Source organism: Bufo gargarizans, chromosome 4, assembly GCF_014858855.1.
Source record: "Bufo gargarizans isolate SCDJY-AF-19 chromosome 4, ASM1485885v1, whole genome shotgun sequence".
Taxonomy (NCBI): domain Eukaryota; kingdom Metazoa; phylum Chordata; class Amphibia; order Anura; family Bufonidae; genus Bufo; species Bufo gargarizans.
Window position 1 is genome coordinate 509,052,360 of NC_058083.1, and position 26,201 is coordinate 509,078,560.

General features: G+C 44.2%; 1 protein-coding gene across 1 annotated transcript in view; it reads left to right on the forward strand.

Annotated features, from left to right (window-relative positions):
- Positions 1–26,201, forward strand: part of SPATA17 (spermatogenesis associated 17) — a 216,913-nt gene that overhangs the window by 132,425 nt on the left and 58,287 nt on the right. The window contains exon 9 of the mRNA XM_044288798.1: positions 19,324–19,459. Within this exon, the coding sequence (XP_044144733.1) occupies positions 19,324–19,459 (136 nt within the window). The remainder of the gene's footprint in view (positions 1–19,323; positions 19,460–26,201) is intronic.

Here is a 26,201-nt window from a genome sequence, read left to right on the forward strand (position 1 = left end):
GGCAACCCGAGACAGCTGGAGCAGTCTGCTCACGAGGAGTGGGACAAAATACTTGTGGACCGGGGCAGAAGTCTCATTGAGAGTTACAGAAATCACTTGATTACAGTGATTGTCTCAAAAGCTTGTGCAACAAAATATTAAGTTATGGATACCATCAGGCCAGTTTCGTTAGTCTATTTATTAAAATGATTCAATAGCAGTGTCTGATTTTCACTAGTTGAATTTCAGAAAAATCTTTATTTATTATTACGTTTGTCATTTTCAGTTATTTCAGTTACCATTGTGGGTTTTTCTTCCTTGCCTCGAAATCCTGAGTGTTTTTTATAACACCTGACGTGTGTGGCACCAGTAGGTCAAGGAAGAAGGTACGCCATTAATGTCTGAGTTGTCAGCTCTGTAATTACCGTCATCGCATGCAACATTTAATAATCAAAAGAGGCTTTTTAAGTTATACTAGTAAATGATCTCACCCCATTAATACAGAATGCTCCACTGCAAGCAGTAAAATGAGAGATAGTCAACGAGCAAATCATATTTTACAAATGAGCGCCCTGGGGCACGGTTAAAGATGATTACCCGCTTTTGATCCAGAATTCCTCTGTCTTTGCAGCTAATTTCCACTGGATATTTACAAAGCTGCGCCTTCATTTTTTTTCCCCAGCTTAATTTTTCTAATGATGCTATGTTTTTTTAATAACACTGGGGATGGAGATATTAAGACTTTGTATAATTAACAAGTTCTGACTTCTTCTGAGGTTCTTGACTTTCTCTTTTATTTATAAAAGGAGGTCATTATATTTTCATCTATTAAACCAGAACCGTCGTATTTCACTCCGGTACATATTAGACATTCTGCTTCCGGTTAAAATCTGACAAATTCAATATTCGGCTCCTTGCAAATCTTTGAATGTCTCACATTCAACTCTTGGCACATTGGATCCCAAAAAGCTAAGCCAGGGGGATTTGTTGCAAACCTTAACCCTTTTCCAACCCTGCACCATATTATACAGTGCTGGAAGCATGTACTGTATCTAGGAGCTTATCAATATCAGAACGTGGGGGGTTCTGGGATTTGGATCAGCTGCTTGCAGGAACCGCGGTATGCCAGAACCAGGCACCATTAGGTACACTGTGAAGTTTCCATGTCTAGTTACAACAGCCGGAATGGGACTGAGCTGCAGTAACCAGACATTGCCACTACACAGTGTATAGATTGGAGCCTCCTTCTGGCACACCACGGCTCCTGCAGACTGCTGAACTGACTGCTGAAACCACTGCCAATCTAATATTGATGACCTTTCTTATAGATAGGTTGCCAATAGTGTTGAGCGAATCGAAGTCCACGAAGTGGACTTCAATCTGAATATCAGGGAAAATTTGATTCGCCACAAAGCCAAATTTCCCTATGCTTTATGGTAGCGAATCGATTTTTCTTGAACTGGTGTTAAAAAACAAACAAAAAAATCATGCTTAACTCATCCATTTGCTCGCGACTATCTTGCTTGAAGATCTTACATGTATGACATCACCACTGGCCACGCAAGATTTAGCAAGAAAGAAGGCGAGGACCAGCCTGCCGCAAGCAAATGGATGAGGTAAGCATGATTGAATTTTTGTAAAAAAAGTTTTACACCAGATTATTTCTATCAGATGCCGTGATCATGCATGACGCATCTGAGGAGTACAATGACGGGGGCGGTGCAATCGCCACTCCCTACTTACAAAGAAATGCGCTTTGTGATTAAGTAATTTTTCACGAAGTAAATTTTTTTGTAAAATTTGTTGAAGCAGCGAATCGAATGTTACAAAACTTTGCTCATCTCTAGTTGCCAATATTAAAGTCCCGGAGACCTCTTTAACTCCCAGCATCTGAAATCATGTGGGCATACCAGTTGTGTCTATACAATCACAGAGTCATGTTTGATGTGATTGACAGCTGCCACCCCAACAGAAAACCGTGAGGGTGAAGATCAACATAAGTGATGCCATAACTGGGGCATCATACAGTAAATAAAAAATCAGATCAGAGTCCCTTTGTGGGACAAAAAAAAGATTTAAAAAATAATTTGTAAGATACACATACAAAAGAGAAATTTGGTTTTTGAAGGGGTTGTCCTAAGGTTGACACTTATCACCTATCACTTGGGAGTTGCACCTCTTGGATCTCGACTGATCAGGAGAAGATGGATTTGCAGTCTATAGGACTGAAGAAGGTAGCCATGCACTCAGCTATCTCATTCTGACCTGTAGACTTTAAATGGAGCAGAAGCGTACATTTTTGACCATTGATCCATTCAATCGGTGGTCACTAAACTCCCATTTTCATAATCATTGAGGATCCTAGTGGTGACCCCCCAGTGATCAGAACAGAGACAAACACAAACAAAGGGACACATCTCTTAAACTTGCACCTGTCAAAACGTCTGACATATCTATATGACATGTAAGATATTTGTTAAAGTGATTGGTGCCGGATCCCTTATTATTGTGGGACACCCTTAAAGCCTATCTTAGGGGGTGTCTTAAATCTTCTATATCTTATATCAAGAGGGAAACCAGGGAGAAGGAGGACTCCTTTAACACGTGCGTTAGGGAGGCTGAAGCGAGGTTTGCAGCGGATCCCTCTGAGGGGAATAGACAGGACTGGTTGCAGAAGGGCAGGATGTATCTGGTACACTTGCATGAAAAGAGTAACCGGAAGATGTTCTTTTACAAGCAGCAGGCTTTTGAGGTGGGAGATAGGGCTGGGAGAGTACTGGCGCAAATTGTCCATAGGAATTCGGCTGCTCCGCCGGTTTTGCGTATACAGGCCCCAGATGGCGAGGTGAGAGACTCTGTACCAGGAATCCTATCGAGTTTTGCCGACTTTTACCGCGATCTATACCGCTCACGAGCGGAGCACTCGGAGGTAGAACTGGAGAATTATATAGCTGAAATAGACCATCCGACTTTATCAGTGGAGGACAGTAATGTGTTGGAGGAGGACATAACTGTTGAGGAGATACAGGAAGCTGTGGGAGACCTGGCAAATGGGAAGGCCCCTGGTCCTGATGGTCTGCCGTTAGAGATATATTCTAAATATGCAGATATCCTTGGGCCTCAACTTAAGACGATGTTCCAGGGGGCGTGGAGATTGGGTAGGTTACCTGATTCTTTGTATGAAGCGACTATAGTAGTGCTTTTGAAGCCGGATAAGGATCCAGTGGACTGTGCCTCCTATCGGCCGATATCTTTGCTGAACCTTGACTATAAGATTCTGACAAAGATCTTCGCCAATAGGCTGAACAGGATGATAGCCAGTATAGTACATAGCGATCAGACTGGGTTTATACCTGGTCGCTCGACCTCTAGCAATATTCGTAGGACCCAAGTCATTGCCCAAATTGGTACTCAGGATGATAGGCAGTGGGCCTTGGCTTCACTCGATACTGCGAAGGCATTCGATTAGCTAGAATGGGCCTATCTGCTGAAGGTGATGGAGAAGTTTGGCTTCGGTCCTAGGTTCCTGCAATGGATTCGGATATTGTATAAAAGTCCCAGGGCCAATGTCTTGGTGAATGGTACCACCTCGGCTTATTTTGATTTACAAAGAGGTACGAGGCAGGGTTGCCCTCTTTCCCCTCTCCTGTTTGCGATTGCCATTGAGCATCTAGCTCTTCGCATTCGACAGGATCCTCTTTATGCGGGTGTCGAGCTCGGGGGGAGGGAGGATAGAGTGGGCCTGTACGCAGATGATCTCATATTGTTCATCAGCAGGTTGGAGGTGTCTCTGCCACGAGCGATCAGTATTATAGAGACATTTGGGCAGTATTCAGGTTTACATATCAACTGGACCAAGTCGGCTCTCATGCCTTTATGGAACGCTGACTGGCCCATTGAGTATCATAATCTGAAGATTGTGGATCATTTTAAATATTTGGGGATTTTCATTACCAGGGAGCCGAAGGAGGCGTACGCCAAAAATATTGCCCCTTTGGAATCAGTTTTTTCTAGCAAGTTTGCTGTCTGGAAAACACTGCCTATATCTATTATGGGACGGATTAACTTGATAAAGATGATCCTACTACCCAAGGGGTTATATTTGTTGGAACATGCCTGCACTCCAGTATCTAGGAGTTTTTTTGATCGGCTTCATTCCTTGATGGTGCAGTTTATTTGGGGCAAGGCCAGACATAAATTAGCCTTGCACACGTTACAGCGGTCCAGGATGTTGGGGGGCGCGGCTCTCCCGGATTTTCATTTGTACTTCCTAGCGGGTCAATTGAGATTTTTAGCTGGTTGGGTTAATGGACAGCCTCTTGTGAATATGGAATACTACCTGCAGCAGTATTTGGGGTTGTCTAGTTTATGGCCAGTGTTAGAAGGGGCGGGATCGCTGTCAGGGAAATTATTGCAGATTCACAGGCTGGCACATCAAGTTTGGAGAGATTCCAAATTGAGGCGCTATCAGGATTGGGCGGATGATATACCCCTGTGGGATAATCCATTGCTTCCCCATTTGCAGTCTATAGAGGGAACTCAGGTTTGGGCATCTTTAGGGATACATGCGCTGCGTGACTTGTATCAGAATGGTATTCTTTGTTCCTTTTCTCAAGTTCAGGAGAAATTTGGCTTGGAGCGTACCCAATTTTTTAGATACTTGCAGATCAGACATGCGCTGCAGGTACAGTTTAGGGATCCGAGCAGGGCCATCTCTTCATATCCCTTAATCGGTGTGGTGAAATCACAAGGACCTAGGGGGTTGATTTCAGCCCTTTACACTTACCTGTTGGGGTTACGAATGTCTTCACAACCCATTCTAGCCGAAGCCAGGTGGAAGGGTAATATTCCCCATCTTACTGCAGAGGAATGGGCGGATGCGCTGGAGGCTGTCACCTCTGTGTCACCGTCGGTTAACAACAGACTGATACAGTTATATATGCTGCACCGTAGTTATTTGACTCCTACCAGGCTGCATAAGATGGGGAGGATGCCTCAGCCTGATTGCCTTAGATGCTCACAGACTGGCGCGGACTTCTGGCACATGATGTGGGAATGCTCCCATATCAGATCATACTGGCAGGATATCCTTAGAATTTTGTCGTCATTGGGTATGGGCCCGATTCCGTTATGTCCCAAGGTATGTCTGTTGGGTGTATTAGACAATGACGGGTGGTCGCATTACAATAAAATATTCCTCAGTGAATCCCTGTTTATGGCACGCAAGGTGATAGCCCTAAAATGGATGGCGGAGGATCTTCCTACTGTGGGAATTTGGAAGAGGCTAGTGAACCAGATCATCCCATACGAAAAAGTATTATATGTGAATAGGAAGTGCCCTGACAAATTTCAGAAGGTTTGGGGTTTATGGTGCGACTCTGCTCTAACCACATCGTCCAATTCTGTAAGGTCAGACAACCACTGAGGGGGCAAAGAGCCTCTAGGTTTTCTCTATTTTGCTTCGATGCTTTGATTGCCCACACTGTGCTCGGGAAGGGAGGGAAGTGATGACTTCTGTGCAACGGTGTACTCTTTATTTATTTATTGTACTGTATTATATGACATTTCGGTATGTTTCATTGTACTTGTTGTAGCCTACTGTATGCGATTTTACGATATGCATATGTCTATGCCATGTATGTGCCTTGTTACTCTTTTTCAATAAAACGAGTTTAAAAAAAAAAAAAAAAGTGATTGGTGCCCTTTAAAATCTGGTTCCTGAGGGTCTCAACAGTGGGATGACCTGTGATCTGCTGATCATCAGTGGATATTTTTAACAAAAAGGAATTGTTCAAAGCAGAAAGCTCCTTTTAATGTGTACCTGAGTTTTCAAAAATGTGCATATGGCTGTGCTTCTATGTACAGTTATAACTGTGAAGGAGCAGGTCTTTTTGGGGCTTCCCTTATGTCTCTTTCAGTCATATTCCCTGTATCATCTGCACAATTAGATGCATTTCACTGAGAAGCTGAGTTCGTCTCCATTCTGGTAAATTTGAAGATACATGATTAGCATCAATCTTGGAACAACTTTAAACAACATAATTAAAAGGGCGAATTTAAGTTCAGCAAATTATTTATGGTTCTAGCTAATTGTCCCATTATCTGTAAATCAGGTCACTAGCTTCTTTGGAGGCATGTGTGCCCATATGGATGCATGTTTATTGTTCTGAGGTTTTTGTTTCCATGACTTACATTTCCCTGCAATCAGTTCATATTTTTGACAGGATGGAAGGATGCATGTGTGCACATATGAAATGCAAGTGCACGCATCTGTCCATAGTTATGGGGTTTTCTTCCATGACTTTTGTATTTTTGTTCCATCCCAACCTACACTCCTCATTGCAAGCAGTCTATATCTTTGAGGGGAGGCATGTGGGCACATATGGATGCATGTACACACATACGTATATCCATTGTTATGAGGCCTTTGTTTCCATGACTTATTTATATTATTACTTACTTAACTGCAGTCAGTTCAAATTTTTGGAAGAGGGGATGCATGTGTGAACATATGGATTCAAGTGCACCCATTTGTCCATAGTTATGGGATTTTCTTCCATGACTTATTTGTGTTTGTATTTTATATTATATTTACCTAACCAGTAAGATGGAACCGTCCATGTGTGGGCCCCACGTACGGTTCTATAGAGAGACAGAGATCGTTCATTTTTATTGGTATTTTTTTTAGGTTTCTTCCATTTATATATTTGTATATATTTAGTTTTATATAATAAATACTATTTTCTCTACAAGAACTGGTATTGGTCTTATGTTGGTTACAAATGCAATGAGCTATATCTTTAGTTCCACCATTATGGAGACCAAATAAGATCCACAAGGCTGAATCGTTGCGTCAACGTTAGAGTTGAGCGAACACCTGGATGTTCGGGTTCGAGAAGTTCGGCCGAACATCCCGGAAATGTTCGGGTTCGGGATCCGAACCCGATCCGAACTTCGTCCCGAACCCGAACCCCATTGAAGTCAATGGGGACCCGAACTTTTCGGCACTAAAAAGGCTGTAAAACAGCCCAGGAAAGAGCTAGAGGGCTGCAAAAGGCAGCAACATGTAGGTAAATCCCCTGCAAACAAATGTGGATAGGGAAATGAATAAAAATAAAAATTAAATAAATAAAAATTAACCAAAATCAATTGGAGAGAGGTTCCATAGCAGAGAATCTGGCTTCCCGTCACCCACCACTGGAACAGTCCATTCTCAGATGTTTAGGCCCCGGCACCCAGGCAGAGGAGAGAGGTCCCGTAACAGACAATCTGGCTTCATGTCAGCAGAGAATTAGTCTGCATGTCATAGCAGAGAATGAGGCTTCACGTCAGCCACCACTGCAACAGTCCATTGGCATATATTTAGGCCCAGCACACACACAGGCAGAGGAGAGAGGTCCCGTAACAGACAATCTGGCTTCATGTCAGCAGAGAATCAGTCTGCATGTCATAGCAGAGAATCAGGCTTCACGTCACCCACCACTGCAACAGTCCATTGGCATATATTTAGGCCCAGCACCCAGGCAGAGGAGGGAGGTCCCGTAACAGACAATCTGGCTTCATGTCAGCAGAGAATCAGTCTGCATGTCATAGCAGAGAATGAGGCTTCACGTCACCCACCACTGCAACAGTCCATTGGCATATATTTAGGCCTAGCACACAGGCAGAGCAGAGAGGTCCCGTAACAGAGAATCTGGCTTCATGTCAGCAGAGAATCAGTCTGCATGTCATAGCAGAGAATCAGGCTTCACGTCACCCACCACTGCAACAGTCCATTGGCATATATTTAGGCCCAGCACCCAGGCAGAGGAGGGAGGTCCCGTAACAGAGAATCTGTCTTCATGTCAGCAGAGAATTAGTCTGCATGTCATAGCAGAGAATGAGGCTTCACGTCAGCCACCACTGCAACAGTCCATTGGCATATATTTAGGCCCAGCACCCAGGCAGAGGAGGGAGGTCCCGTAACAGACAATCTGGCTTCATGTCAGCAGAGAATCAGTCTGCATGTCATAGCAGAGAATGAGGCTTCACGTCACCCACCACTGCAACAGTCCATTGGCATATATTTAGGCCTAGCACACAGGCAGAGCAGAGAGGTCCCGTAACAGAGAATCTGGCTTCATGTCAGCAGAGAATCAGTCTGCATGTCATAGCAGAGAATCAGGCTTCACGTCACCCACCACTGCAACAGTCCATTGGCATATATTTAGGCCCAGCACCCAGGCAGAGGAGGGAGGTCCCGTAACAGACAATCTGGCTTCATGTCAGCAGAGAATTAGTCTGCATGTCATAGCAGAGAATGAGGCTTCACGTCAGCCACCACTGCAACAGTCCATTGGCATATATTTAGGCCCAGCACCCAGGCAGAGGAGGGAGGTCCCGTAACAGAGAATCTGTCTTCATGTCAGCAGAGAATTAGTCTGCATGTCATAGCAGAGAATGAGGCTTCACGTCAGCCACCACTGCAACAGTCCATTGGCATATATTTAGGCCCAGCACCCAGGCAGAGGAGGGAGGTCCCGTAACAGACAATCTGGCTTCATGTCAGCAGAGAATCAGTCTGCATGTCATAGCAGAGAATGAGGCTTCACGTCACCCACCACTGCAACAGTCCATTGGCATATATTTAGGCCCAGCACCCAGGCAGAGGAGGGAGGTCCCGTAACAGAGAATCTGTCTTCATGTCAGCAGAGAATTAGTCTGCATGTCATAGCAGAGAATGAGGCTTCACGTCAGCCACCACTGCAACAGTCCATTGGCATATATTTAGGCCCAGCACCCAGGCAGAGGAGGGAGGTCCCGTAACAGAGAATCTGTCTTCATGTCAGCAGAGAATTAGTCTGCATGTCATAGCAGAGAATGAGGCTTCACGTCAGCCACCACTGCAACAGTCCATTGGCATATATTTAGGCCCAGCACCCAGGCAGAGGAGGGAGGTCCCGTAACAGACAATCTGGCTTCATGTCAGCAGAGAATCAGTCTGCATGTCATAGCAGAGAATGAGGCTTCACGTCAGCCACCACTGCAACAGTCCATTGGCATATATTTAGGCCCAGCACACACACAGGCAGAGGAGAGAGGTCCCGTAACAGAGGATCTGGCTTCATGTCAGCAGAGAATCAGTCTGCATGTCATAGCAGAGAATCAGGCTTCATGTCAGCCACCACTGCAACAGTCCATTGGCATATATTTAGGCCTAGCACACAGGCAGAGGAGAGGTTCATTCAACTTTGGGTAGCATCGCAATATAATGGTAAAATGAAAATAAAAATAGGATTGAATGAGGAAGTGCCCTGGAGTCCAATAATATATGGTTATGGGGAGGTAGTTAATGTCTAATCTGGACAAGGGACGGACAGGTCCTGTGGGATCCATGCCTGGTTCATTTTTATGAACGTCAGCTTGTCCACATTGGCTGTAGACAGGCGGCTGCGTTTGTCTGTAATGACGCCCCCTGCCGTGCTGAATACACGTTCAGACAAAACGCTGGCTGCCGGGCAGGCCAGCACCTCCAAGGCATAAAAGGCTAGCTCTGGCCACGTGGACAATTTAGAGACCCAGAAGTTGAATGGGGCCGAACCATCAGTCAGTACGTGGAGGGGTGTGCACACGTACTGTTCCACCATGTTAGTGAAATGTTGCCTCCTGCTAACACGTTGCGTATCAGGTGGTGGTGCAGTTAGCTGTGGCGTGTTGACAAAAGTTTTCCACATCTCTGCCATGCTAACCCTGCCCTCAGAGGAGCTGGCCGTGACACAGCTGCCTTGGCGACCTCTTGCTCCTCCTCTGCCTTGGCCTTGGGCTTCCACTTGTTCCCCTGTGACATTTGGGAATGCTCTCAGTAGCGCGTCTACCAACGTGCGCTTGTACTCGCGCATCTTCCTATCACGCTCCAGTGCAGGAAGTAAGGTGGGCACATTGTCTTTGTAGCGTGGATCCAGCAGGGTGGCAACCCAGTAGTCCGCACAGGTTAAAATGTGGGCAACTCTGCTGTCGTTGCGCAGGCACTGCAGCATGTAGTCGCTCATGTGTGCCAGGCTGCCCAGGGATAAGGACAAGCTGTCCTCTGTGGGAGGCGTATCGTCATCGTCCTGCCTTTCCCCCCAGCCACGCACCAGTGATGGACCCGAGCTGCGTTGGGTGCCACCCCGCTGTGACCATGCTTCATCCTCATCCTCCTCCACCTCCTCCTCATCCTCGTCCTCCTCGTCCTCCAGTAGTGGGCCCTGGCTGGCCACATTTGTACCTGGCCTCTGCTGTTGCCAAAAACCTCCCTCTGAGTCACTTCGAAGAGACTGGCCTGAAAGTGCTAAAAATGACCCCTCTTCCTCCTCCTCCTCCTCCTCCTCCTGGGCCACCTCCTCTTCCATCATCGCCCTAAGTGTTTTCTCAAGGAGACATAGAAGTGGTATTGTAACGCTGATAACGGTGTCATCGCCACTGGCCATGTTGGTGGAGTACTCGAAACAGCGCAACAGGGCACACAGGTCTCGCATGGAGGCCCAGTCATTGGTGGTGAAGTGGTGCTGTTCTGTAGTGCGACTGACCCGTGCGTGCTGCAGCTGAAACTCCACTATGGCCTGCTGCTGCTCGCACAGTCTGTCCAGCATGTGCAAGGTGGAGTTCCACCTGGTGGGCACGTCGCATATGAGGCGGTGAGCGGGAAGGCCGAAGTTACGCTGTAGCGCAGACAGGCGAGCAGCAGCAGGATGTGAACGCCGGAAGCGCGAACAGACGGCCCGCACTTTATGCAGCAGCTCTGACATGTCGGGGTAGTTGTGAATGAACTTCTGCACCACCAAATTCAGCACATGCGCCAAGCAAGGGATGTGCGTCAAATTGGCTAGTCCCAGAGCTGCAACGAGATTTCGCCCATTATCACACACCACCAGGCCGGGCTTGAGGCTCACCGGCAGCAACCACTCGTCGGTCTGTTGTTCTATACCCCGCCACAACTCCTGTGCGGTGTGGGGCCTGTCCCCCAAACATATGAGTTTCAGAATGGCCTGCTGACGTTTACCCCGGGCTGTGCTGAAGTTGGTGGTGAAGGTGTGTGGCTGACTGGATGAGCAGGTGGAAGAAGAGGAGGAGGAAGCCGAGAAGGAGGAGGTGGCAACAGGAGGCAAAGAATGTTGCCCTGCGATCCTTGGCGGCGGAAGGACGTGCGCCAAACAGCTCTCCGCCTGGGGCCCAGCTGCCACTACATTTACCCAGTGTGCAGTTAGGGAGATATAGCGTCCCTGGCCGTGCTTACTGGTCCACGTATCTGTGGTTAGGTGGACCTTGCCACAGATGGCGTTGCGCAGTGCACACTTGATTTTATCGGATACTTGGTTGTGCAGGGAAGGCACGGCTCTCTTGGAGAAGTAGTGCCGGCTGGGAACAACATACTGTGGGACAGCAAGCGACATGAGCTGTTTGAAGCTGTCTGTGTCCACCAGCCTGAATGACAGCATTTCATAGGCCAGTAGTTTAGAAATGCTGGCATTCAGGGCCAGGGATCGAGGGTGGCTAGGTGGGAATTTACGCTTTCTCTCAAATGTTTGTGAGATGGAGAGCTGAACGCTGGCGTGTGACATGGTTGAGACGCTTGGTGACGGAGGTGGTGGTGGTGGTGTTGGTGGTACATCCCCTGTTTGCTGGGCGGCAGGTGCCAACGTTCCTCCAGAGGCGGAGGAAGAGGCCGAGGCGGCAGCAGCAGAATAGGCCGAGGCGGCAGCAGCAGAAGAGGTAGCAGGGGGAGCCTGAGTGACTTCCTTGGTTTTAAGGTGTTTACTCCACTGCAGTTCATGCTTTGCATGCAGGTGCCTGGTCATGCAGGTTGTGCTCAGGTTCAGAACGTTAATGCCTCGCTTCAGGCTCTGATGGCACAGCGTGCAAACCACTCGGGTCTTGTCGTCAGCACATTGTTTGAAGAAGTGCCATGCCAGGGAACTCCTTGAAGCTGCCTTTGGGGTGCTCGGTCCCAGATGGCGGCGGTCAGTAGCAGGCGGAGTCTCTTGGCGGCGGGTGTTCTGCTTTTGCCCACTGCTCCCTCTTTTGCTACGCTGTTGGCTCGGTCTCACCACTGCCTCTTCCTCCGAACTGTGAAAGTCAGTGGCACGACCTTCATTCCATGTGGGGTCTAGGACCTCATCGTCCCCTGCATCGTCTTCCACCCAGTCTTGATCCCTGACCTCCTGTTCAGTCTGCACACTGCAGAAAGACGCAGCAGTTGGCACCTGTGTTTCGTCATCATCAGAGACATGCTGAGGTGGTATTCCCATGTCCTCATCATCAGGAAACATAAGTGGTTGTGCGTCAGTGCATTCTATGTCTTTCACCGCTGGGGAAGGGCTAGGTGGATGCCCTTGGGAAACCCTGCCAGCGGAGTCTTTAAACAGCATAAGAGACTGCTGCATAACTTGAGGCTGAGACAGTTTCCCTGGTATGCATGGGGGTGATGTGACAGACTGATGGGGTTGGTTTTCAGGCGCCATCTGTGCGCTTTCTGCAGAAGACTGGGTGGGAGATAATGTGAACGTGCTGGATCCACTGTCGGCCACCCAATTGACTAATGCCTGTACCTGCTCAGGCCTTACCATCCTTAGAACGGCATTGGGCCCCACCATATATCGCTGTAAATTCTGGCGGCTACTGGGACCTGAGGTAGTTGGTACACTAGGACGTGTGGATGTGGCAGAACGGCCACGTCCTCTCCCAGCACCAGAGGGTCCACTAACACCACCACGACCATGTCCACGTCCGCGTCCCTTACTAGATGTTTTTCTCATTGTTATGGTTCACCACAACAACAAATATATTATTTGGCCCAATGTATTGTATTCAAATTCAGCGGGATATAAATTTGAGGCCTAGTATTTAGGCGCTGGGTGACCGGTATGGATTTAGTGACAGAATTAGACTTGGAAATGCACAGAAGCGTGTGTGTGAAGTTATTCTGAATGACCCAATGTGCACCTTGAATATTATATACCCTTTTTGGGATAGATTTCAAATAGCTCTGATATAGCAGGAACCACTAAATTATGAAATTGCTAAATTGGGAATTGTACTTCAACCCAGAACAAAAAATGTGCTTTGACGGACACTAAATATCTTGCCCAGCAACAACAGTACAGCGGTGGGTAACGAGAGATTTAGAGGGATTTAAATTTGAGGCCTAGTATTTAGGCGCTGGGTCACCGGTATGGATTTAGTGACAGAATTAGACTTGGAAATGCACAGAAGCGTGTGTGTGAAGTTATTCTGAATGACCCTATGTGCACCTTCAATATTATATACCCTTTTAGGGATAGATTTCAAATAGCTCTGATATAGCAGAAACCACTAAATTATGAAATTGCTAAATTGGGAATTGTACTTCAACCCAGAACAAAAAATGTGCTTTGACGGACACTAAATATCTTGCCCAGCAACAACAGTACAGCGGTGGGTAACGAGAGATTTAGAGGGATTTAAATTTGAGGCCTAGTATTTAGGCGCTGGGTCACCGGTATGGATTTAGTGACAGAATTAGACTTGGAAATGCACAGAAGCGTGTGTGTGAAGTTATTCTGAATGACCCTATGTGCACCTTCAATATTATATACCCTTTTAGGGATAGATTTCAAATAGCTCTGATATAGCAGAAACCACTAAATTATGAAATTGCTAAATTGGGAATTGTACTTCAACCCAGAACAAAAAATGTGCTTTGACGGACACTAAATATCTTGCCCAGCAACAACAGTACAGCGGTGGGTAACGAGAGATTTAGAGGGATTTAAATTTGAGGCCTAGTATTTAGGCGCTGGGTCACCGGTATGGATTTAGTGACAGAATTAGACTTGGAAATGCACAGAAGCGTGTGTGTGAAGTTATTCTGAATGACCCTATGTGCACCTTCAATATTATATACCCTTTTAGGGATAGATTTCAAATAGCTCTGATATAGCAGAAACCACTAAATTATGAAATTGCTAAATTGGGAATTGTACTTCAACCCAGAACAAAAAATGTGCTTTGACGGACACTAAATATCTTGCCCAGCAACAACAGTACAGCGGTGGGTAACGAGAGATTTAGAGGGATTTAAATTTGAGGCCTAGTATTTAGGCGCTGGGTCACCGGTATGGATTTAGTGACAGAATTAGACTTGGAAATGCACAGAAGCGTGTGTGTGAAGTTATTCTGAATGACCCTATGTGCACCTTCAATATTATATACCCTTTTAGGGATAGATTTCAAATAGCTCTGATATAGCAGAAACCACTAAATTATGAAATTGCTAAATTGGGAATTGTACTTCAACCCAGAACAAAAAATGTGCTTTGACGGACACTAAATATCTTGCCCAGCAACAACAGTACAGCGGTGGGTAACGAGAGATTTAGAGGGATTTAAATTTGAGGCCTAGTATTTAGGCGCTGGGTCACCGGTATGGATTTAGTGACAGAATTAGACTTGGAAATGCACAGAAGCGTGTGTGTGAAGTTATTCTGAATGACCCTATGTGCACCTTCAATATTATATACCCTTTTAGGGATAGATTTCAAATAGCTCTGATATAGCAGAAACCACTAAATTATGAAATTGCTAAATTGGGAATTGTACTTCAACCCAGAACAAAAAATGTGCTTTGACGGACACTAAATATCTTGCCCAGCAACAACAGTACAGCGGTGGGTAACGAGAGATTTAGAGGGATTTAAATTTGAGGCCTAGTATTTAGGCGCTGGGTCACCGGTATGGATTTAGTGACAGAATTAGACTTGGAAATGCACAGAAGCGTGTGTGTGAAGTTATTCTGAATGACCCTATGTGCACCTTCAATATTATATACCCTTTTAGGGATAGATTTCAAATAGCTCTGATATAGCAGGAACCACTAAATTATGAAATTGCTAAATTGGGAATTGTATTTCAACCCAGAACAAGAAATGTGCTTGAACGGACACTAAATAACTCGCCCAGCTACAGCACTAGGGACAGATTTAGCTGGATATAAATTTGAGGCCTAGTATTTAGGCGCTGGGTGACCGGTATGGATTTAGTGACAGAATTAGACTGGGATATGGCCAAAAAATAAACAGACTATTGCTGGTTAAATGCACTTGGTGTGACAGCTTCACCCTGATGTAGGCTTTAGCCAAAAAACAACCACACCATTGAGGGTTAAATGCACTTGGTGACAGGCGCAGCTTGCCCCTGATTTTGTATATGGCCAAAAAATGAACAGACTATTGCTGGTTAAATGCACTTGGTGTGACAGCTTCACCCTGATGTAGGCTTTAGCCAAAAAACAACCACACCATTGAGGGTTAAATGCACTTGGTGACAGGCGCAGCTTGCCCCTGATTTTGTATATGGCCAAAAAATGAACAGACTATTGCTGGTTAAATGCACTTGGTGTGACAGCTTCACCCTGATGTAGGCTTTAGCCAAAAAACAACCACACCATTGAGGGTTAAATGCACTTGGTGACAGGCGCAGCTTGCCCCTGATTTTGTATATGGCCAAAAAATGAACAGACTATTGCTGGTTAAATGCACTTGGTGTGACAGCTTCACCCTGATGTAGGCTTTAGCCAAAAAACAACCACACCATTGAGGGTTAAATGCACTTGGTCGCAGCTTGTGCTGGCGCACCACAAGACACAAAATGGCCGCCGATCACCCCAGAAAAATGAGACTGACAAACGGTCTGTGCAGCCTAAAAACAGTGAGCAATTGAGGATCAGCAGCTCAATGATCCACAGCTGCAGATCGATCAGTTAATCAAGTCCTTTGGAGGAGTTAATCTGCCTAATCTCGCCCTACTGTCGCAGCCGCAACCTCTCCCTACGCTAATCAGAGCAGAGTGACGGGCGGCGCTATGTGACTCCAGCTTAAATAGAGGCTGGGTCACATGGTGCTCTGGCCAATCACAGCCATGCCAATAGTAGGCATGGCTGTGATGGCCTCTTGGGGCAAGTAGTATGACGCTTGTTGATTGGCTGCTTTGCAGCCTTTCAAAAAGCGCCAAGAAAGCGTCACAAAAGCGCGAAGAAAGCGACGAACACCGAACCCGAACCCGGACTTTTACGAAAATGTCCGGGTTCGGGTCCGTGTCACGGACACCCCAAAATTCGGTACGAACCCGAACTATACAGTTTGAGTTCGCTCATCCCTAGTCAACGTCTGTAAACCTGGACACATGGTCCGTAAATGACTACGTCTTTATAGCACGGTGCTATAAACAAGTTTTAAGTGTGTTCCACTAGACTGATGCCTTTGAATTCCTCTTGTGCATGTTAATAATCAGATATGACGCGAGTACGTACAGTATTCCCATTGCCACACAGTGTAATTTAGCTACCAATATCTTGAATGTTCTAAGGCGGATTTCTCCATCGCCCGCCATGGCTTTTCAGCCATAGGATCCCAAGAGGTAGCAAATTTTCTTTCATGTCGGAGCATAAGAAAAATGTACTATTAAAATGCAATTCAGAAGTGATAAAAATTGTAAGTGCGGCAGCCGGCTCACAGCACCTCTTCTGTATACTCAGGGACATTGGGGCCACATTAATTTTTTCACTGATGTCCATCCCATGTGCAAATTAGCCTTGCAAGTAGTATAATCTGTCTTGTATGAGTGCTGCAGATCCCAGGAGGATATACATGCTTCTGCACTGTTGTATAATTTAAAGCTAAATTAACGAGATTTAATTGCAGGATCTGTTAGCCTTTTATCAAACGCTCCTTAAAACAATGCCTTTAGTTTGAATGGGTTTTGTTTTATATATATTTTTTTATTATTTTAAACTAAAGTAATAAGATAAAAAATGTTTGAGATCAATTTCAAGAGCAACAACCTAGATTGTTATGTTAGCCTTTATTATAATCCTTTTGATTAAACTATTCTAATGCGTTCCCTAGAAATTATCAGTTTTATGTATTATTTTTGAAATAATGATTCCTTAAAGGGACACTTCCATAAAAAAGATCACATTAAGGCTACATGCACACAACCGTATGTATTTTGCTGCCCGCAAAATTCGGATCCGCAAAAGATGATGTACGTGTGACATCCGCTTTTTTGCAGATCCATTGTAACAATGCCAATGCTTGTCCGCAAAATGGACAAGAATAGGATACACATTTTTTGCGGGACTACGGAACGGACATACGGATGCGGACAGCACACATTTTTTGCAGACCCATTGAAATGAATTGGTCCACATCCTATCCGCAAAAAGAACGGAACGGACACGGAAACAAAATATGTTCGTGTGCATGAGACCTAACTGTGTGAATATTTTATGAAATCTTATCCAGATGGATAGTTTTCTGGATGTAATTTTTTGAAGTTACTTCATGTATACTTCTTCCGATCCTGGTTCTTTAACTTCCTCTTAGTTTGGACTTTTAACACAGCTGTTTTGCTTAACTCTCTCAGTCAGACCATCACTGTGGCCAGAGAAGGTTACCCTCTGGTGACTCCATTAGAGCATCACACATTACACTGATCAATGCAATGCTCTTCTATGGGCATCTTTATCTACGCTTATGAAGAGAACCATAGAGCTGTCATGGTCTTATTCTAACTCTACACCTACTATTTTCATGATGATTACCCATCAGAAAACATCTTACCCTGACAGCAGCAGTAAACTGACAATGGATTACCTATCTATATAGAAGTTTTATCTCCCTGCTTTAACTGCCACAGTCAACACAGTTAATCAGCCAGAAAAACAGCCAAAAATTATTTTAAAAATAGTTTTCTGAGAATATTGAGTTTAAAGAGTTTTTCCATGACCTTTATATCGATAACCTGTCCATAGGTCATCAATATCTGATCGTGGGGGCATGACTCCCAACATCTCTGCCAATTAGCTGCTTGGAGAGGCTGCGGCTCACCAATGAATGGCTTCTTAGGCCTGTAACATCACTGTCTGTACATCAGTCACATAGAATCGGTCACATGGGCCTGAGCTGCAGTACCATGCACAGCCACTATGCAATGGACAGCGCTGTGCTTAGTAAGCTGTGAGGAGGCCACAGCAATCAGGGGGGTGCCAGGAGTCAGACCCCTAACAATCAGATATTGATGACCCATCCTGAGGATAGGTCCCAAATATTAAACACTTTGAAAAACCCTTTAAGAATACTTTTTTAAGGAAGTGTCTGGACAAACCCTTTTTGAACAATGTTCTAAATATGACTTGTCAGGTTGTTCTGTCTTCATACATGTTCACACAGTGTGCAGTCTGACATTCAGCATAAACCATTCCTGTCTTCCAAATGATGGTCAACAGGTTGTACTCTCTTTGCGATGCATGTGAGTGAGAGATTGTACAAGTGTGTGGTAAAACTACAAGAATACAAATAACATGTATAAGTATAATGTATAGAATAGCATGTACTGTAACATTTGCATAACACTGAAGCACATGGTAAATGACTACATGTGTAACTAACAATAGTAACAACTCCCTGAGTAACAATTACAACTGACTAAACAGCTCTGCATAACATAATATCCCTTAAACAACGGTAGATCTCTCACCAGATATGCTTTCACAAGGATGGTGGAGTTTGAGAAGGAGATATGCAGAAGGACAGCTCTGCTGATGTGTCCTGGTGACTGGAGACTTCTCTTTCCCAGGATGCTTTTCACTCCCACAATGCTTTGCACCACCCACAGTGCAGCAGTCTTTGAACAGGAAAAACAAAGTGTAATACAACGTAACACTGCTAGATGGTGCTATAACCACATTAAACACTTGAGAAATACCAAAACCCTGGCAGAATGAAATAGAATCAACCAACCCTGCTGGGCAGAACACAGGTCTTCCGATATATAGACACCTGTGAGTCCCAAAAACAGAGAGGAACTCACTCGAAGTAGATGTCTTACTTCACATCTTCTGCGATGTCGCAGTGCTTTATCAAGCAATTCATTCCTCCTTTTTAAACTTCCATTTAAAATGATAAAAGTGCTTATCAATCCTGTCTTACAAACCAAGCATAGCACACCTCACAATGACTCCACCCAGGGCTTCCCCCTTCCGGCTTCCTCCAGGGTACCCTCAGCTTCTCAGCTCCCCCTAGGGGTGGCTGCAGGTAGCTAGAATATTATATTTTATGTGTCTATGCAGTAAATTTTGAGCTCTGTATTAGAAAAATGGAGCTCTGACCCCTGTAAATGATCTCTGAAATGAATCAGCACAGAATTTTGGACCCATTTAAATACTGAAACCTTTTCCAGGACTGGATTCCTTTATTACTGGTACATATGTGCAGCAATCTTCAGCAGAATGGTCAGCAAAATAAACTGAATTATTTCACATTTTTAATGTCACATTTGTTTTTCTATCAGGTTTGCTCCATTCTCCTCCTTCCAAAAAAATAAACCCTATGAGTCTCTACTCCATACTTCAACTGAATACAAGCAGATTCCTTACAGCGATCAACGCTTTCGAGATGAAGATTCAGTCAAATGGATTTCACGCAAGGTAATTATCTATCTTTCTAAATGTCTGTCTACTGTATATATCACCTCTGGAACTATATTTATTTACTGTGCTTGGTTCTGATATCAAATTGATTTACTTTACTTGGTTCTAGTGCCATAATTATTTACTGTGCTTGGTTTTGGTACCATATTTATAAACTGTGCTTCATTTTAGTACCATATCTATTTACTCTGCTTGTCTCTGGTACCATATTTATTTACTGTGCTTGGTTCTTGGGCATTATTAATTTACTGTGCTTGTGTCACGGATGATGTTGCAGAAAGCTGGAACTTATAAATAAACATCCGACTGGCTTGATCCCAAACTAAGGAGCATATGGGTGAGCCCTATAAAACCCCTAGAGCTCTCCCTGACTGCTATGCCCATGCAAGGGTCTCTATGGTAGACGATTGCATGCCCACGTACCTAATACTGTGTGACACCTGAAAACCCTATAATAGTGAGGGGACACGACCACCGGCTCCCTGCACTTAATACGGACGGAGTCAGGGTCAACTAGAATCAAGCCAGCAAGGAAACACAAATAAAGGAACAAGACTTATCTGAGGAAACAGCAGCAGCAGCCTCCAGCAGTGAACACCTCATCCAGGAAGTAGTATAAACTGCAAAGTGAGGCAGTATGGGAGGGAATATAAAGGGAGACAATTAGTCTAAATAGGTGACACCTGGGAGAAGGAAAGGAGATGATAAAGTGAAACCAAAACAAATAACGTCATGCAAGAGGTAGAGAAGAACGTCTGCCAGACCTTCTCACAGAACTGGCGGTGACAGCTTGGTGCTAGTATCATACCATGTTTATTACTGGGATTGGTTTTGGGGCCATATTATTTACTCTGGTTCTTAGGCTAGGTCTACACAACGACATTTGTCGCGCAACATTTTGTCGCACCAATGTTGTGCGACAATTTTTTATAATGGTAGTCTATGGTGTCGCACTGTGACATGCTGCGACTGCGACACGACAGTCGCAAAAAAAACATTCAAGATGTATGTGTCATGCCCCACTCTGACGATGTGCGGAGGTTGGCCAGGATAGCAGCACGAGTTTAGTGTTTGTTTTGGAGCCGTGCTGGATCCGCCTCTCATCAGGTGCACTGGGTGGGGTCATTAGTTTAAATAGCACACCATCCCAGTGCTCTAAGCGGATTATAGGAATCATTGTGGTCTTGGAAGCTAGGAAGGAAGGTTGTCTGTTCCAGCTCAGAAAGATAAGTGTGATTTCAAGTTTGGTTGTTTTGTGTCATCTCTCCCATCAAGGTTCTGTGCGAGCAGGCTGCTCCTATTTCCCCTCTTCACCATCTCAGGGAATTTAGGGTGTTTTCAGCCCAGGCACGGGGACACATCATACCTACCATAAAGGTCTACATGTGGGCTGAGCAGTGCAGGGAAAGACGTCAGGGATTAGCTAGGAGGTGACCCTTCCCCTGTCTCTCGCCCAGAGCCTGGTTGGTGGGTTATCTGTGAGTCTGAGTGCACGCCCGCCGTGACAGCATGTCGCAAGTCGCAGTGCGACACCATAGACTACTATTATAAAAATTGTTGCACAACATTACTGCAACAAAATGTTGCGTGACAAATGTTGCAGTGTAGTTGTGCCCTATGTGTCGCACGACTTATTGTCGCGCAACACATGTCGTTGTGTAGCTATAACCTTACACCATATTTATTGTGTTTACTTCTGGTACCATATATATTAACTTGCTGGGTTCTGGTATGATATATACAGGTCCTTCTAAAAAAATTAGCATATTGTGATAAAGTTCATTATATTCTGTAATGTACTGATAAACATTAGACTTTCATATATTTTAGATTCATTACACACCAACTGAAGTAGTTCAAGCCTTTTATTGTTTTAATATTGATGATTTTGGCCTACAGCTCATGAAAACCCAAAATTCCTATCTCAAAAAATTAGCATATCATGAAAAGGTTCTCTAAACGAGCTATTAACCAAATCATCTGAATCAACTAATTAACTCTAAACACCTGCAAAAGATTCCTGAGGCTTTTAAAAACTCCCAGCCTGGTTCATTACTCAAAACCGCAATCATGGGTAAGACTGCCGACCTGACTGCTGTCCAGAAGGCCATCATTGACACCCTCAAGCAAGAGGGTAAGACACAGAAAGAAATTTCTGAACGAATAGGCTGTTCCCAGAGTGCTGTATCAAGGCACCTCAGTGGGAAGTCTGTGGGAAGGAAAAAGTGTGGCAGAAAACGCTGCACAACGAGAAGAGGTGACCGGACAATGAGGAAGATTGTGGAGAAGGACCGATTCCAGACCTTGGGGGACCTGCGGAAGCAGTGGACTGAGTCTGGAGTAGAAACATCCAGAGCCACCGTGTACAGGCGTGTGCAGGAAATGGGCTACAGGTGCCGCATTCCCCAGGTCAAGCCACTTTTGAACCAGAAACAGCAGCAGAAGCGCCTGGGCTACAGAGAAGCAGCACTGGTGGTCCAAAGTACTTTATTCGGATGAAAGCAAATTTTGCATGTCATTCGGAAATCAAGGTGCCGGAGTCTGGAGGAAGACTGGGGAGAGGGAAATGCCAAAATGCCTGAAGTCCAGTGTCAAGTCCCCAAAGTCAGTGATGGTCTGGGGTGCCATGTCAGCTGCTGGTGTTGGTCCACTGTGTTTTATCAAGGGCAGGGTCAATGCAGCTAGCTATCAGATTTTGGAGCACTTCATGCTTCCATCTGCTGAAAAGCTTTATGGAGATGAAGATTTCATTTTTCAGCACGACCTGGCACCTGCTCACAGTGCCAAAACCACTGGTAAATGGTTTACTGACCATGGTATTACTGTGCTCAATTGGCCTGCCAACTCTCCTGACCTGAACCCCATAGAGAATCTGTGGGATATTGGGAAGAGAAAGTTGAGAGACGCAAGACCCAACACTTTGGATGAGCTTAAGGCCGCTATCGAAGCATCCTGGGCCTCCATAACACCTCAGCAGTGCCACAGGCTGATTGCCTCCATGCCACGCCGCATTGAAGCAGTCATTTCTGCAAAAAGATTCCCGACCAAGTATTGAGTGCAGAACTGAACATAATTATTTGAAGGTTGACTTTTTTTGTATTAAAAACACTTTTCTTTTATTGGTCGGATGAAATATGCTAATTTTTTTAGATAGGAAATTTGGGTTTTCATGAGCTGTATGCCAAAATCATCAATATTAAAACAATAAAAGGCTTGAACTACTTCAGTTGGTGTGTAATGAATCTAAAATATATGAAAGTCTAATGTTTATCAGTACATTACAGAAAATAATGAACTTTATCACAATATGCTAATTTTTTTAGAAGGACCTGTATATATTTACTTTGTTTGGTTCTGATACCAGAGATATTTACTGTGCTTGGTTCTGATGCCATATTTACTTTCTGTGCTTTGTTCTGTTTTATTTTATTTATCTATCTATCTATCTCATCTGGTATCACAGAGAGCTGTGTGTGGTTGTGTAAGATGGATTAGAGTACTGCAGGGCACAGCAGTGGTTACACTCATTGTATAAACCCTGATTTCTATGTGATCCATACACCATTCGTTCGGAGAGCCAAATAGAAATGAAGGGACACACTCCTCAATTGAAATGCCTTTACCCCTTGTTTATTGTAGAAACAATTGTGGAGGTTTCAGTATCTGAACCCCCCAATGATCAAAATGTCTAACATGTCACTGTGAAATGTCACAAGTTTGTGAAATTCATAGCCGCCCTTCAATTGCACTTGATTATGGTACTATATTTATTGTCTGTGTGCTTGATTCTGATACCAAATTGATTAACGTTGCTTGGTTCTGGTACTATATCTGTTTACTCTGCTTGGCTCTGGTACCATGTTTATTTACTGTGCTTGGTTCTGGGGCCATATTATTTACTCTGGATCTTACACCAAATTTATTTTGCTTACTTCTAGTGCCATATTTATTAACTTGCTGGGTTCTGGTATGATATATATTTACTTTGGTTCTGATACCAGAGATATTTACTGTGCTTGGTTCTGATGCCGTATTTACTTTCTGTGATTTGTTCGGGTTTTTGGTTATCTATCTATTTATCTACCCATCTATCCCATATCTATCTATCCAGATCCATACTTTTGGCGATGGGGGTGGAAATATTAGGGTAGTTGCTCTAAATCTTGTATACTTTTCTATGCCACCCATTATATACAGTGAGGAACAGAAGTATTTGAACACCCTGCGATTTTGCAAGTTCTCCCACTTAGAAATCATAGAGGGGTCTGAAATTCACATTGTAGGTGCATTCCCACTCTGAGAGACAGAATTAATTTTTTTTTTAGGAAATCATTGTATGATTTTTAGAGGATAACTGTCATATTTTTTTCCAAAAATCAATTTTAGCATATGTTACTGCTGCAGCAGCATTATGCATAAAGCAATCTTTAGTTTCTTCACTTACCACTGTTTTCCTTGAGTTTTCCCCTTAATTACGGCTGTTTTTAATCTTACATTATGAGGACCTTCTCAAGATGGCTCCTCTGCCAGTTCTCTGAGGCTAAAACTGCATTCCCTCAGGTCACATACAAACTTGCTGTAGCCAGTGGCTTCCTGCCAGCCAATCAGATTGGATTACTGAGAGACACGCCTCCTCACTCTAAAGCCTAATGCAGGCGTGCAGTGTGAAGGACCGCCCCTCTGTCTTTCTAGCCAGAGACAGACGAGCCATAGCAACGGTCTTTTAAGCGAGCAGTGGAAAGGGACAGGAGACATCAATAAAAGCTGTTATGATAAGGTAATTACAGATCTTTTGGCAATCATTGACAGAATAACTCAGGTATACATGCCTAGCTCTAATAAACTAGCAAATAAATACAAATATGACAGTTATCCTTTAAAGTGTGTATTTGTCTTGCACTGCTGAACATAAGTATTTGAACACCTGAGAAACAGCAAGAATTCTGGCTCTCAAAGACCTGTAACTGTGCCTTTAAAAAGTCCACCTCTAATCCACTCATGAATCTAACTCAGTAGCACCTGTTTGAGCTCTTTAACCCCTTAAGGACACGGCCCTATTTCACCTTAAGGACCAGGCCATTTTTTGCAAATCTGACCAGTGTCACTTTAAGTGCTCATAACTTTAACCCTGGGTTTACACCTGAGCGTGTATTTGTCGCGCGTTTTTATGCGCGTTTTTTGCAATAGTAAACGCGCGTTTGATGCGCGTTTGTGTGATTGACTGCAGTGTTGTCCAATGAGTCTATGGGCCAAAACGCGCGACAAACGCCCCAAAAAAAGCTCAAGAACTTGTTTATGCGTCGGGCGTTTTACAGCGCGTTCAAACGCGCTGTAAAACGCTCAAGTGTGAACCAGGGCCATAGGGAAGCATTGGTTTTCACGTGTTGAGCGTTTTACAGCGCGCTTGAACGTGCTGTAAAATGCTCAGGTGTGAACTTAGGGTTAAAAGCTTTGACTTACCCAGGCCGTTCTGAGATTGTTTTTTCGTCACATATTGTACTTCATGACACTGCTAAAATTGGGTCAAAAAAGTTAATTTTTTTGCATAAAAAAATAAAATTTTTACAAAAATTTTTGAAAAATTTGCAAATTTCAAAGTTTCAGTTTCTCTACTTCTGTAATACATAGTAATACCCCCAAAAATTGTGATGACTTTACATTCCCCATATGTCTACTTCATGTTTGTAGCATTTTGGGAATGATATTTTATTTTTTGGGGATGTTACAAGGCTTAGAAGTTTAGAAGCAAATTTTGAAATTTTTCAGAAATCTTCAAAATCCCACTTTTTATGGACCAGTTCAGGTTTGAAGTCATATTGTGAGGCTTAGATAATAGAAACGTCCCAAAAATGACCCCATTCTAGAAACTACACCCCTCAAGGTATTCAAAACTGTTTTTTCAAACTTTATTAACCCTTTAGGTCTTCCACAAGAGTTAATGGCAGATGGAGAAACAATTTCAAAATTTCTATTTTTTGGAAAATTTTCCAATATAATCAATTTTTTCCAGGAGTAAAACAAGGGTTAACTGCCAAACAACACTCAAAATGGGTTGCCCTGATTCTGTAGTTTGCAGAAACACCCCATATGTGGTCGTAAACTACTGTTTGGCCGAACAGGAGCACATAGAAAGAGGGGAACACCATATGGGTTTTGGAAGGCAGATTTTGCAGGACTGGTTTTGTTTATACCATGTCCCATTTGAAGCCCCCTGTTGCACCCCTAGAATAGAAATTTCTGAAAAGTGACTCCATCTAAGAAAGTACACCCCTCAAGGTATTCAAAACTGGGTTTACAAACTTTGTTAACCCTTTAGGTGTTCCACAAGAGTTAATGGCAGATGGAGAAACAATTTCGAAATTTCTATTTTTTGGAAAATTTTCCAATATAATCATTTTTTTCCAGGAGTAAAACAAGGGTTAACTGCCAAACAAAACTCAAAATGGGTTGCCCTGATTCTGTCGTTTGCAGAAACACCCCATATGTGGTCGTAAACTGCTGTTTGGCCGAACGGGAGGACATAGAAGGAGGGGAACACCATATGGGTTTTGCAAGGCAGATTTTGCAGGACAGGTTTTGTTTATACCATGTCCCATTTGAAGCCCCCTGTTGCACCCCTAGAATAGAAATTTCAAAAAATTGACTCCATCTAAGAAAGTAAACCCCTCAAGGTATTCAAAACTGGGTTTACAAACTTTGTTAACCCTTTAGGTGTTCCACAAGAGTTAATGGCAGATGG